The sequence below is a fragment of the Xyrauchen texanus genome, chromosome 6, assembly GCF_025860055.1.
Source record: "Xyrauchen texanus isolate HMW12.3.18 chromosome 6, RBS_HiC_50CHRs, whole genome shotgun sequence".
In the NCBI taxonomy this organism is placed as follows: Eukaryota; Metazoa; Chordata; class Actinopteri; order Cypriniformes; family Catostomidae; genus Xyrauchen; species Xyrauchen texanus.
In genome coordinates, this window is record NC_068281.1 from 18458506 (window position 1) to 18474503 (window position 15998).

Sequence of the window (15998 nt, forward strand, 5' to 3'; positions counted from 1 at the left end):
AGACGTGACAATGACATTAGATCATTTTCATGTTTTATTTCAAATTTCTGAAATGTACAGACAGTTGGTGAACATCTTTAAAATTAAATAAGAACTTGAAAGATATGTAACCATATTTAACACCTAGATTACAGCATACAACTGTTCTGTGAGAAAATAATGGAGTTCGATTGACAATTAGGGCAGTTTCATGTCATTTTCAGCAACAACATTTAGTTTCTGACCATACGTGCAGGCCACTACTTGATACCATTTTTTTTTCTTGAATGTCAAAAGAAAAACAATTAACTTATATTTTTTCTTACCATGACTTTTCAATGATAATAAAAATGAATGAATAATACAATATATCAAACAATTTATTCTAGAAAAAAAATTACAAACTTTAATAGAAAAACTCTTAAGTGGTTTAAAGTGCATGGACTTGATTAATTGATGCATTCTGTTATAGAAAAGTAAACAAACTGATAATACATCAAACCTGTTTTGGACTGCTTCAAAAAATGACTTTTTTACTTCAACACAGCCTTCATTACATTGCAAAGGGAAATGCATTTTCAGTACATCAAGGAAAGAAAAAAAAAATATTGGATCAACTAATCCGCTTACATCTGGTAAGAATGCAGAGGAACAGATAATTAGTGTAAAATCAATAAATTAAAGGAATAGTTCATCCAACAATGAGCATTCCGTCATTATTTCCTCACCATGTTCCTAACCTGTGACTTCTGTGGAACACAAAAAGATATATTAAAGAATGTTAGCCTCAGTCAACATTCACTTGTTATTACACCCTTTTCAATACAATGACTGTGAATGGTGAGGCTAACATCTCTTTTTGTGTTCCATAAAACTCAGATTTGGGACAACATATGACAGAATTTTAATTATGGGGTGATCACTTTAAAGAAAAAGAAATGTAGTCATTCATCAATACTGTCAAACAGACCAGCAGAGGCCTAGTTCTTTCCAGAAAAACAAATGCTAGGAAAGCCTACATGTGGCATTGTAAGACAAATAAAAACATTTGTGGTGAGGGTTGATGCTTTTCCCGACTAGTGTTTCTCTGTCCAATAACAAGTTGCCTTTGGCTATGCTCAAGTATGAAATACATCTAAATAAAAAAAATGGAGTGGCAATGTCTGTCTGTACAGGGGAGTCTCCTCAAAGCAGCTACAGGAGATGGTATTCCTTGGCTTTGCCATCTCAGTAACTAGAGACAGAATTCAGTCTTAAAACAGGCTTTTCTCTTGCATGATGCACAATGTCTTTATGAGGCACAAGCTATGGTGAGGCATCTGTGGGAGGGATGCTGAGGGTGTTACCATATATGCGATTCACAGTGAGTCATTTTTATTACGCCGACTCCACCTCCCAATCGCCTATAGTTCATTCCACCATACAGCCTACAAAACAGAAACAAAAGAATTAGTGAAAGGCCTATTCATGGTCAAACCCCAAAAAATGGCTGTTTACATGTACACCAATACTCTGATTATTTAAATAATTAGAGTATAAGGAATAATCAGATTAAGAGGTTTACATGATCCCCTTTCCATACTACTTTCCATTACTCCAATTCTAATTCACTGAGAATTTTTTTTTGTGTTTTTTTTATGAATAATTAAAAAAAAAATAAATAAGATTTTTTAGTAATTAAAACAACTTGTTGCAAATATTTATCTTTAACTACAGAAAATTAGTCATTCAGTTTGTGAGTCTTTCTGAACCACTGATTAAAAGAACCAGTTCATAAGAATAATTTTTGACTGTTTTGATTCACTAAAAAGAACCAGATCATAAGAGCCGTTTGTTTGTCGGAATACACTGGTTGCTCTGAATGTTTTGATTAATTAAAAATAATTGGTTCATAAGAGTCATTTGTTTGTGAATTGGTATACATGTGCTGGATGTTCCGCCCACAAGGACGAACTCAATAGAAATAACATTTTTTACAGTATATGTTCTTTTTATCTCACCAACATTCAATCTGGATAGCAAACTCAGGAAAACTCAGGAAAATATGTTTTCTTTTTTTGTGGGGCTGTAGATTCTTTAGTGGGAGAGCATCGCTGTTGGAAAACGGTGCAAGGAACTGCTGTTTTGTGTGAAGCCGAGAAGTTAGTGCAGCTTCTTCTGTTTTGCGATGTTTACGAACTTGTGCTTAAGCGTAACATCATTCTTTTTTTATTACATGAGCTACAGTTTAATCGCAGTTGGATATTTGTGTGTAGGCTACATGAAAGTTACATAAACACAATTGAACATCCAGTGATGGCTAGAGTAAATAATTAGAAAAGTAAATTTAAATGGAAAACTATGAAAGTTCGTAGCTGGACTGAGGACATTGCTGGACACCATCAGCAGATGCTGAAAGGTGGCGTCGGTGTGCGTACCTTTGTAGAAAATAATTGTTTCTAATTTTAGGATGCGCCACATCGTCCGACAAACCCAACTGGACTGCCCAATGGCCCGGGGCCAGTATGTGAAAGATTCAGGCCAGTTGCTAGAACTGTCACTTGTCCGATCGGGCAGTGCTGCATTTATAACTGGCATCAATCCGGGTGGCGAAGTACGAATCTCAGATGCCTCCGTGTCTGAGGCCATCAATCCGTGCATTTTATCACGTGGCTTGTTGAGCGCATTACTGCGGAGACGTAGCGCTTGTGGAGGCCCACGTTATTCTCCACAGAATCTACACACAACTCACCACAAGCCCCACCGGGAGTGAGAACCACACATTATAGGGACCACAAGGTGACTCCATGTGACTCTCCCGTCCCTAGCAACCAGGCCAATTTGGTTGCTTAGGAGACCTGCCTGGAGTCACTCAGCACGCCCTGAATTTGTACTCGTGACTCCAGGGTTGGTAGTCAGCATCAGTACTCGCTGAGCTACCCAGGCCCCTGGGGAACATTGTATTAAAAACATAAGATATGTAAAAAAAATATTTATCTTCAGACATACTTCTAAAGCCATGATGGTAAAAACAGCCATTTGTCATTTTTGTGTTGGGGCCAGTGAAAAAAATGAAGCACTGGCCAAAGTGTTGAGCCCTGCAACCCCTTTTAAGTTACCCCAATGCTGACACTTTACGAAAGTTATGCTGAAAAATATGTATGAAGAGACAAAAACTATTGTGTAACGATTAGCCTTATTTATATCTGAAAAAATGCAGTTATAGATCAATAAACATCAGGAAGTTTTCAATTATCGATGTGTGAAAAAGGCATTGATCCAAAGCCTACATAAAGGTTTTAAAACGTATTTATGCTAATTCTTATAATTATTGGTAGACTTCAGAAGTTTAGTTTCAATTAAAAAAAATATATATATATTTTTTTCTGAATGTAACAGTACATTTAAAAAAAATTAAATGAACTGTTAGCCAACATTTTGATTCCCTAATGATATGACCCCTTTAAGATTGTGTTAGTTTTGCAAGTAGATACTTACCTCCATGTGTTGGCATCAGGATCATAGACTTCTATAGTTTTCAGATATGTAGTACCATCAAATCCTCCTACTGCCATCAACTGGCCATTTACTACAGCTAAACCAACCTACAACAAAAGAGAGAGTTTGACTGCTGGGCTATTCTTGTACATGAGGCTGAAATAAGATAACAGCCATGGCCTGAGAATCTCAAACATGTACCCCGCTTCTTCTGGATGTCATCGCAACCACCGGGGACCACTGATTGGTTCTGGGATTATATCGTTCTGCGCTACTCAGTTCTGTAGTATCATCTCTGCCGCCCACAGAGTAGATCATGTCCTGGTACACAGCACAGCCCAGATGTTTCCGTCGGGTACCCATGGGTGCCACCGTATGCCAGCGATTCTCTTGAGGGTTATACCGTTCTACTACAGAGATGCCAACAATTTAGTTGTAAATAAACATTCTACATTCCTTTAGAATACTTGAAATTATGTAATTTACACACAATGACAACATTAAACTAATATTTTGGAACAATAATGAGTTTGATGGCGCTAAACATTTCCAACAAATACAGACTTTGACATAACTGGATAACATATTTGACGCACTCAACGTATTAGCAAAACAAGGCTTGTTTTCACAGAGGTTAAAGTTCCCAAATTGTTAATTTCTCATTCATAATAATAAAAATCCAGGAGAAATTCCATCCACTTATGCAGCATTTTAGAAGGTTTAGCACAAACTGTAAGAGTAGCAATATTTGAATGCTTTGGATTCATTTCAGTATTACTGAGACTTGCATTTACCTGTATTTAGAGGGGAGGTGCCATCTGAACCCCCTACTGCATAAAGAAAACCACCTAATACAGCTACAGCCACACCCAACCGTCTAGTGCTCATAGAGGCTACTCGAGTCCACTTATTCTCTTTTGGATCATACCTGAAAAACAGCATATTATATTTAATTATATTCACTTTTACTGAGAATGTAAAGCCATGCTCATGCAGCTAATAGATGTAGGAGTTCACTTGTTCAGAAATAATAATTTACACTAATGACATTTACGATTACTGATGACAATTAGTAAACAATTTACTAACCTTTCTACAATGTTGAGACAGGAGACACCATCCTGACCTCCCACCGCATACAGGTAACCCCCTAGTACAGCAACACCCACACTGGTCCGGCAGGTGCTAGTAGGAGCAACGTCACTGCTCCACTGGTTCGTCTTAGGATCATACCTGACAGAGCCAGCAAATGGAAGCAGTTTTACAATTGCTTAAATTTAACACAAAAATGTTTTTCTAAAAGTAGTAGCAGATTCTGCCTTGCTTCGTTTGACAGTATCAACCTCTTCATATAGTACATATTATATAGTATATAAAATCCAAGGAAGCACTATATAAAAGTGTGATAATCGTATTTGTAAAAAGAAAAACTTTTTTCCAACACACCTCTCCACACTATTAAGATAAGACGAGCCATCATGCCCACCAACAGCATACAACAGATCATCCAGAACACTAACGCCAACTCCACACCGCCGTTTGCTCATGGACGCCACCATCCTCCACTCATTAGTCTGTGGGTCATAACGCTCAACACTGGAGATGGCATCGCCACTACACCAACCTCCCACTGACAAAATGGACAATAGTCACACAAACAGGACTCACTAACACAGGAAATCTGATATGCCATGGAATATACCTGGATCAGGACTGATACTATTGGGATAGTTCACCCAAAAAATTTAATTATTTCATGTTTACTCACTATCATGTTGTTTCAAACCATATGATTTCTTCTATGGAACCCAAAAAATTATGTTAAGCAGTTTGTTTGTCTTAGTCACCTTTCATTACATCTTTTTTCCATACAATGAAAGTGAATGGTAACTAAGGCTGTCACTCTGCCTTACATTCCCTTTGTGGTCCAAGAAACAAGTCATATAAATTTCAAACAATATGAGGTTGACAGAATTTTCATTTTTGGGTGAACGATCCCTTTACCCAAATATGTAAATTCTCTCATCATTTACTCATCCTCGTCCCATCCCAGATGTGTATGACTTTGTTCAGCTGAGCACAAATGATTCGTTTTAGAATAATATCTTAGCTCTTGTAAGTCCATACAATGCAAGTGAATGGTGGCAAGAAATTTAAAACTCCAAAAAGCGCATAAAGAAAGAATAAAAGCAATCCATACGACTCCAGTGGTTAAATCATGGCTTCAGAACAAATATGAAATTTGTGAGTAAGAAACAGATCAATATTAAGTTCTAATCTTCTATATTTATTTTTTTTACTTTAAATCTCCACCTTTGACCAGCAGGTGGTGATATGCCCGAAGAATGTGAAATGCCAAAAAAACAAGAGAAAAATATGGCAGTGAAAATTAAAATTAATTTTTACCACTGGAGTCTTATGGATTACTTTTATGCAGCCTTTATATGTATTTGTGAGCTTCAAAGTTCTGGTAACATTCACTTGCATTGTATGGACCTACACAGCTGAGATATTCTTCTAAAAACCTTAATTTGTGTTCTGCAGAAGAAAGAAAGTCATAAACATCTGGGATGGCATCAGGATAAGTAAATTATTACATACTTTTTATTTTTGGGTGAACTATTCCTTTAAGACAATTAATTCAATGATTCATGATAAGTTCTTTAAAACACCCACCAGCGAATAGCACCTCTCCACAACGAATGGGTTTTCTGGGACGTGTTCGAGGTCCTTGCATGAGAGGCCGCTCTTGGGGTAGCAGGAGATAGTTCTTTGCTTCATCCACCAAGTCCCTATAAAGTAATACAAAACATTGTCAACTTTCCCTGAACTGTGCCGGAACATCATTAGGAGGTAAAATTGACAATTTTAAATTATCCAAATCTACCAATAGTTGCAAATTAGGCTGATTTGCAAGATAATTCCATGCATTTGAAAAACAGCAAAGGCAACTGGCTGTATACACGCACCTGCACTCCTCATCACTCTTGATCAAAGGATCTGAGCCCACCGTCCCAACTAAGAACTTTGGGCTCAAAAGGGGAAGACGCACATGCTGCAAAACCTTTTGCCATGACAAAACAGACAAGATGTCTCATTCATTATTCTCATTTATCTAATTGATTTAAGCCACAATCATAACATTAATCTGCATGTAAACAACATAGAAATACAGTTAAAAAACAGTTTTACGGTTCACCTACTGACATATTCAACACAACAGATATTTTATTTACCGTACTCTGAATTATAAGCATCTATGGACAGTATGTGTACAGTATCTTCATATCTGACCTGTGGCAGCTGAGGCCTGCGTTCCTGGATGCTGTATTTAACCCAGGCCATTACAGCATTAAACACCTGCTCTTCACTCCGAACATTGAGCTCATCACTGGAGATGATGTCGATCAGCTGGTTGGCTGGCAGCAGCATGAACTCTTCGCTCTCCATCACCTAAGGCCAGGAAAAAACAAAAATTACAGGATTTAATAAAATCTCATGGATATAAACTCATGAGATGTGAAAAAGGCAAGACAGTCACAGCAGGTGTTTTGTAGATTCGAGTATAATCTTAAAGTGCCCCTTTCAAGTCATTTTTAGGATCAGAACATGGAAAATCGAATCCAACAATCTGGGCAAATCGGTTTCAAAAAGGTCATCTTAGGAGGTGTTTTTACCTCATATGAAAATACATGAAGGATGCACAATGATAAAGATATTACAAGGGGTCAATCGATATGGGCGATACTGATATTTAGAGAGCAGGATGGCCAAAATAAACAATGCAAAACATCATACAAGCAAATCAGATATACACAACATTTCTAAACGGAATTGCAATATTTTCTCAAATTTGCATAAACAAAAAAATAAATAAAAAAAAACCTGAGAACAGTTGACTATCCATTGATAAATCTATTGGTAGATTTTGGATTTAACACAAGAGTGGTGGTGGCATAGTGGGCTAAAGCACATAACTGTTAATCAGAAGGTTGCTGGTTCGATCCCCACAGCCACCACCATTGTGTCCTTGAGCAAGTCACTTAACTCCAGGTTGCTCTGGTGGGATTGTCCCTGTAATAAATGCGCTGTAATTTGCTTTGGATAAAAGCATCTGCCAAATGCATAAATGTAAATACAAGCAAAAGGTTTTTACCTCTGTTAAATCAGCCAAGCAAACACGGATATCACCTGATAATCACAAAATGTCCATATGCCGGCCGATTAATCAGCCTTGAAATATATAGGTCTATCACTAGACAACACTTCAGTTATATATGCAAATTTTATAATGGCATATATATATATATATATATATATATATATATATATATATATATATATATATATATATATATATATATATATTAAACATCCATGTTCCACAGATGAACATGCTATTGGCAAAGCAAAAGCAATAACTCTGGGAGCATTTTTACATGAGGATGACATTAACAAGGAATTCTACTTAACAAAAAAAAAATAAAAAATTAAACCTTTTGTTGTTTATTTTTTATAATTTAACCTAAAAAAATGCGACCAAAAGTATCTCCTCAGAAATGCACAAATCACATAAATAGACAAAAAATAAGAGTAGTTTTAACTAGAGGTCGACCGATTAATCAGTCGGCCAATTAATCGGCCGATTTTTTGCATTTTTAACATAATCGGCATTGGCCAATTATTAGGCAGGCACATCTGTGGTCAGCCTAGTGTTGTTGTGGAACACGTGTTCGACGCACGCTGCCCCTAGAGTCATTTTCCAGCAGAGTGAGCAGACCTCATCCAAGGAAGGAGCCAAGTTCCTTGGAGAAAACGGTAAGGATTAAATTTGTATAACTCCTTTATATTTAATTAAAAACCGTTACACAATAAGTAAGCAAGAATTTTGCAATTACAGACAGTGAATCTGAGATTTGTATTTGTTCTGTTTGTGTGTCTTATATTTGAGAGGGTTGTCACTCAATGCAGAGAAATAAGTAATAAAAAAGATACCAACGCACTATAGGCTATTGAAGGACTGCCTTTGGTAAGCTCGGACGTTATCAGTTCTGCTGTCGGTACTGGAGAAATTAAGAAAATAAATGTATTATTGCTATAAAGAGAAAGTTATTTTATCTCGCCAGCCATTTCTATGTATAATAATATGAAACCATTTGTCTGTGATGCAATTTAGCTATTCGCAGTCAGAGAGAGAGAGAGAGAGAGAGAGAGAGATCTCGCTCATGCGGTGCTACAGCAAGCACAACACAAGCCCTGCTTAATGAGTGACAGAACTTAACATTCAAACGTAGCCTGTTTACACTTTAGATCTATGATATTAGTCTGATTTTATTTTAGATTTCGCCTTCCAAAGATTATAAAAATAATATTTATACATAAGCCTCATTCTGTCTAGCACAACTTCCTTCCCTTCACAGGAAGGAAGTTGTGGGAGGCACATATACAAACTGTTGTAATTCCTACACCGTTCACCTGATTTGGATGTAAATACTCTCAAATTAAAGCTGAAAGTCTGCAGTTAAAGCACATCTTGTTCGTTTAATTTCAAATCCATTGTGGTGGTGTATAGAGCCAAAAAGATTAGAATTGTGTCGATGTCCCAATATTTATGGATCTGACTGTATATAACAAAAAGAACCGTTAAGAATACCGTTAAAGTACCAGATCGATAAGCAGTATCGGTAAGAGTAGTAATACCATTAAAACCTTAACGATACCCATCCCTAGTTATGCCTGTGCTTCTCTTGGATGCTCTGAATATTGTATTACATGTCTGGATTTCCCCTTAATTAAAGCTGCATTTGGATCTCAACCTTCGTGTCTCGGACCAGTTCGTAACACCTGCTTTGTTTATTTAAAATATTTGTTATACATTATTTATACAATATGTTTTTACATTATACATTTTTTATTTACAAGTGCAGATTGGTCAAGTGTTCAATAAATGTATTTGTTGAGAAATGTTGTCTATCTTAAGTAATTATTTGTGTTACATTTTATCTTTCAAATAAAAGGTTCAAATAAGAGGTTAAAAACAAGCACATATCGGCCAAATATCGGCCGACCCAGATTTCAAAAGATCGGCATCGGTCGACCTCTAGTTTTAACCTATTTATTTTACTTTGCAGGTAACTAGATTTCTCCTCTACATTCTATAAAATCCCTCTGCTCTATATCCACAAAGTTATCCGTTTTATTATCTTATTCCCCTGAACACTAAAGAAACTAGAACATTTCCAAGATGGTCTAGTCCCCCAAAATAATTCATTATTGACTGAATAATTTAGACTAACTGTTAAGAAATGACTCAACTTTGTGTTCAGGTCACTGGACCAGCTAAGGGTAGTGCTGGTGGTGTAGTGGGCTAAAGCACATAACTGTTAATCAGAAGGTCGCTGGTTCGATCCCCACAGTTACCACCATTGTGTCCTTGAGCAAGGCACTTAACTCCAGGTTGCTCCGGTGGGACTGTCCCTGTAATAAGTGCACTGTAAGTCGCTTTGTATAAAAGCATCTGCCAAATGTATAAATGTAAATGTAAGGGTCTAACCAGTAGCTGTATAAATGCTCTGGACATTGTAGATATAAGGAGGTGTACATCTGATACCACCAAAGAGGGTTCTTTCCCCGAGTCAAAAATAACAACGTTACACAGTCATCAGGGAAACCCTATACTAGGTGATGAAAAAAGGGAATCGAGTAGAGTGTATGACTAAAATTAGTGAAGGGAAAACCACCCATTAGAGCTTGGTAACAGAACAACCAGTTGAATTATGTCCCTTTTTAAATCAACAATCATGCAAGATAAAAATACAAATTAATTTTAATTTATGATACCAGACTGGGGGCACACCTGTGCTGCTTAAACAAAAGAGAACAAGACAAAAAATGAAAACAAAGGGTTCGAGATCAAAGTCAGAAGACATTCTGAATCAAAACAATGGAGGGTGTGTGTAGAGTAGCCATTACCTCCTGAAAGTTGTGCTGAGTGAACTTATCAGCTATGCGCAGCAGCTCTCTGCAGGAGTGAGTGTCGGCGAAGGCCCTGATGCCCAGACAGTTGGAGGGGTCCAGCTGCCGCTTGAGGAATTCACAACAGGCCTCCTGAATCTCTGCCAGCTGCAACAGGCAAGCAGCGGGCAGCAAAGTCTGCACATTGCCCTCCTCCACAGTCACCTGCAGGCCACCCACGAGGTACATCAGCATTTTAGAACTTAAAATATTCAATATCAACATGCTGCAAAAACAGTAGTAATCATACAGTGGACCCAAAAAAGTATTTGGACACTAAAGTCAACAATTAAAATGTCGAAATTGAATGCATTGATAAAAAAAAAAGAAAAACAGTATCAACCCAAAATCCATCTCTAAACAAATTATGTTAAACTTTTTCCCAGAACTAACTTTTCTTGGCCATTCCCCAGCCAAACCATTTTTAACCAACCGAAGTCAGGTGATTTCTACAAAATAACAATGGACTTGTTCTACTGACACCCACAAAATGACCAAATAGCCTAATATTTGTCTTTATTTTGAACAATGTTTTTAAGTGTGTCTTCTTTGTCCAAATTCTTTTTGGGGTCACTGTAGGAAAATCTTCTGAAGTTCACAGCACTACTGAACAATAAGAATGTTATTGGAAGGTATGCTCTATACTTGTGATGTGTATGCAAAGTCAATGAGCAACTCCATGGCGCGCTCATCGATATCCCGGATGACGACTTCCGTCTGCCTGCTTTCGGCCAGTTCCCCTGTGAACATGGCTCTGAAATAGGGGCTGCAGGCAGACAGGATCACTCGGTGGGCATAAATCTTCTTGGCTCCCACCACCAAAACCACATCGCACAGCTCCCGGTGCTTGCGGAGGAGGTTGATTACCTCCAGGGTCTGCCGAGGGTGCTTGTCTGAAATGTAGGGCATCCTGGCAGGCTGGGGCACGCCCTCTGGGAGCTTGTTGGGGTCACCCAGGGTGCAGCGACTTGTGATATCCATTCCTGTGGTATCTAGGCGTGCACCGGTACCCCTTAGAAACATAAAATGAAAGGTATGATTTAACAACAGAACTGGTTAACACTTGGTGCAATGATAAAAATGTTATTAGGTTTGATTCCTGCAAGGGGCAAGCCATGAGCTATCACCATTGTGCCTGTAAGTAATGCACTCTCAATCAGTTTGGACAGAAGAATTTGCTACATCACAACTAAATTGCTTTTGACTCAAATACAAAAACTACTTGTTATAGTCATTAAAATGTTAAGTCATTAAATAAAATATTCAATTCATTAATATTCAAAGTCATTAAAATGTTAAATCATACCTAAAACACATTAAAAACATGCCAACATGATTAAATGAGATGATCTTATTCATGCATTACTAATCTGAACGTTGAGCCAAAGATTTGAAGATACCTCAAACAATTATGAACAGAAAAACAACATCTTAAAATCCAGGAGATCAAGCAATCTGAACTCTACTCCAAAAAGTTTGAAAACAACAAGAGCAGCAAATATAAAAAGATACAAGATCCTTTCAGAAGAGCAACACACGCCCATGTCCCGTGTAAACAAAGATCACAATAAGCTCAAATGTATTCACTCGTCTGTACCGGAATGTGACACACAGAACTTTACTTTTTAAATAAAGAAAAACAAGTATACGCATTGTTTCTTAACACTGAATATCTATGTATTCTGTGTCAGACAGTTTTAAGTTATATTACAATATAAGTAAGCTCTTTTCATCAGATATTTGGTTGCTCTAAACTCTGAATTTTGAATTAGAAAGATGCTGCTTGCGTCAAGCAGAAATATTATGTTTGCACAAACTAACTCAATGTTGTTATGGACATTGGAATGACACCGTAGACAATTATCAAGCGATTTATCTGGTGATGCTGGTAATCTGACAGGGCCCATTGGATTCCATATGCCCAGCTTCCACATAAGATAGTGCATTCTCCTTTAGACAGTTTTAAACTATAACTCTCCATTTAATTGTACACATAAATGCATGGTCTCTACATATAATCTATGAGCGAGTTTTGGAGCTGGCTAACCGAGTGTCAACTAGCTCTAGCTTAGCTTGATTCAAATGTTGGATTTTAACAGTTTTTATTTGAGAAAAGAGGCATGACTCCCTTACCTTATTTGTCCATTAAATCGATCCAGAGTGAATTTTAAGTCGTCGAGAGACTATAAGATAATATGAGGGCAACCAGTGGCTTTACGGGACTTGGTCCAATTGTATTTTTTATTTTCTAGAGGCATTTCCTGACAGTAAACGGAAATGCATATTTTAAAATAAAAGTCCTTTATCTCACTTGCTCATTTATGGCGTGCAAGTTTAAAATGATAAAACATATTTTTATATTTATGTGTGGCCTTACTTTACTAGTATGGTAAATAAATAAATATGTGAAACATATTATATTTATTTAACCCTTGTGCGTCGATTTAAAAAAAGTTACTCAGAGGTCCTTAGAGGACAAACATGTCCACGTCAAAAGCACTGCCATAATAATATTATATATTAATATTATTTTCCACTTTCAATGAGTAAATGTTTTTAACCAACATCAGTCCTGATCATAACTACCAAATATTCATTTATTTTCAGTATTTTAACCCTTTAAATGCCAGTTTGTTTATATAATGCAACTGTTGTTTTTTTTTTTTTTTTTTAAATAAAAATGTATTATTTTCCATATACTAAATGCTAAGGTGGATTTTTTTTTTTTTTTTTTTTTTTATCAAAGTCTTGGATATGTCAATGATTAGCAAAAACCTTGATTCTGATGCATTATACATTTTTGTGCAGTTTCAGATAAAACATAATAAATAATAAAAACACACCACACACTCTTTTTAACCAGCATCAGTATTGATCATAACTACCAAATATTCATTCATTTTCACGATTTTGGCCCTTTAAATGAGTTTGTTTACATAATGCCACACACACACACACACACACACACACACACACACACACACACACACACAACACAACACACACACACTCTGACATGCATACCAACACACCCACACAATTTAGCTGCATCCTGCGGTGAGTCCTGCGGTGCTCTATAAGAATACAGAAAATAGGTGAAAAAAGCATGCGTTTGCTCAGGGGCTAAACATGAGAAAAATGGCACCATCTGGTGGAAAATATTAAAAATTTAAAGTTTTTAGCCAGGGCTCTGGAGTGAACGCATAATATCATAGAATTCATGATTTTATGCTTTTATGGCACTGGGAATATTGCAGTTTTAATGGGGACATTTTTGTCCTTAAGGTCCTGAGTGTAACTATTTTGTGTACACAGTGTATTATATATGTAGTATAGGAACTGAGGTTGAAATAACAAAATTACCCAAAAAATACACACCTTTGGCAAAATGTATGCCATTGACATTAACGCAGCCAAACTAAAAATTAAAAAGACAAAAATGTCCCGAAGGTCGCACAAGGGTTAACATAGTCTCCATTATGGGAATGGCTTAAGTCAGAAAAGCAATAGCTACTACAAGCTTACGGAATTGGCATTTCAACTACACCACTGCCAGTGGCAGACAGGTATATATGGTATAGCACATTATTAAGCAATAAAAGGTATTTTTGTTGTGCGTGTGTGAGTGTGTTCATCTCTCTCTCTCTCTCTCTCTCTCTCTCTCTCTCTCTCTCTCTCTCTCTCTCTCTCTCTCTCTCTCTCTCTCTCTCAGCCTCCCCCTCCTTTTTCTGTTCTGTGGCATGTTTTATTGTACTCTTTTGTTAAGTGTTTTACTTTGTGCATTGGTGGCCCCCAATCTGAATTGTAAGAGGCAGTGCCTTGGAGATTGATGTGGTGAAACCACAACATTAATAGGGGTAAACAAGACTTTCTCAATAGACACTGATTAATTAGCCCTAGCAACTCAAATATACCAAAAATTGTTTTGATGATGAGTACAGAGCCTTATATGAAAATTTATGTTAAAAACAATAAACATATTTCTCATGATGATAATCAAAATTTCAGACATTTTCACAGTATAGTGATACAGAGTTTTATTTACATTTATATTTATACATTTAATGTTTATAATGTTCAGCAATGCAAATGGTGAAAAAACGTATATCATAATATACATTTATATCACATTATCATATATTTACACCTAACTATAAATTAGCACATTTAATTAGATTCAATTAAAATATTCTGAATATTTTTGTTTTTATATAAAAGCACATTTAGATGCAAAGGCACTTAAGTCTGCTGCAAATTACAAGAAGAGCATTTCCAATGTTGTCATAGTATTATACAGGTTGTGAAAGCTTGCAAGCATCCTAAAATGGTTTGTCTCCACACAAACGTGGACCATGCAAAGTGAACCTCCCCTAGCCCAAATATCCAGACTTACTTTGCAGTACTGCCAGAACCCAACCCTTGGATTTCAGTTTTAGGGAGTGGGACAGGCAAACAGGGGGCTTGAAATAGTGTGAATGGTACCAGGTGGATACTAGCATCAAATGGAACAACATAGATTCTGCTTTAGTCTTGTCTTGCTTTTTTTCTTTCTTTAGCAATACACATTAAAACATGTATTACTCTACATTAGCTCAACATTTAATGCCAACCATATCAGAGCAAGACCTCTCGGCTACTGAGATTGATATCAGAGGGTCTGTTTCTCCAAATATGTGTGCCCCCTGCCCCCCTCCTCCTGGGAAAACAGCAACAACAAATTAGCCTTCTTTTATGTCAGAGCCTAAGGACGACACTTGGACAGCCCTGAGATTGTCTGCCCAAGTTCCCATGAACCTCCCTAACCTTCTCTTTCAGTGCAGAAGGAAGCAACCATTGTGCCAGCACCTGTTTCTGTGGAAATTGGTGAAATGATGGCTTTGTTAGACATTGCCTAGGCAACCAGGAGAAAATAGCATGAGGGTGAGAGGGAGGAGGAGGTGGGGCCACAAGGATTGGTGGGGGGGGGCACTGAACCTGAAGGGTCCACTCTTGGGGAGGCAATTGAAGAGGTCAGGATTGTGTTCTAATTAGGTGAAGTACTTATTATAACCAGGGTAGGGAGGGTTACTTTTGGACCCTATATTCCACTACAGATTACAGAATACATGCTGTAAATGTAATTTGTAACGTATTCCATTAGATTACTCAAGTATTCTAAATTCCGTGGATTACTTCTTATGCACTGGTAGATTTGTTTCACTTGTTTTGATTATCAAAACTCTGCCAGTACAGTAAAACATAATACATATGTTATAAATACATTATCTGAAAAACATAATTATGCAGTGTTGTTTCTAAAACAAGATAAATCAAATGTATATTGTTTTAAGGATTTTTAAATATTTTTACAGGAAAACAATACAAAAATGATTATCAAGAATACGATTTTTGCCCTCATATCAAAGGTCTTAGTAAAAAAAAATATGTTAAAAAATATGATTGTGCCTACTAACATGCATGTAAAATGGCTAGAAATAGCATTTTAGCTAAGCGTAAAGCTGACCATTTGCACAAGGTTTATTTCTATT

The 15998-nt window shown here is 36.8% G+C and overlaps 1 protein-coding gene across 1 annotated transcript; it reads right to left on the reverse strand.

The window, feature by feature from the left end:
- Positions 1 to 49: 49 nt before the first annotated feature.
- Positions 50 to 12734, reverse strand: klhl20 (kelch-like family member 20). Its single transcript, XM_052128442.1, has 12 exons — positions 12604 to 12734; positions 11116 to 11482; positions 10429 to 10635; positions 6751 to 6909; positions 6426 to 6520; positions 6133 to 6248; positions 4903 to 5086; positions 4546 to 4689; positions 4251 to 4384; positions 3658 to 3866; positions 3457 to 3563; positions 50 to 1406 (listed from the first exon to the last, which is right to left on the reverse strand). Exons 2-12 carry the CDS (start codon positions 11449 to 11451, stop codon positions 1322 to 1324), a joined length of 1776 nt encoding a protein of 591 aa, XP_051984402.1. The 5' UTR covers positions 11452 to 11482; positions 12604 to 12734; the 3' UTR covers positions 50 to 1321.
- Between the last annotated feature and the right edge of the window lie 3264 nt (positions 12735 to 15998).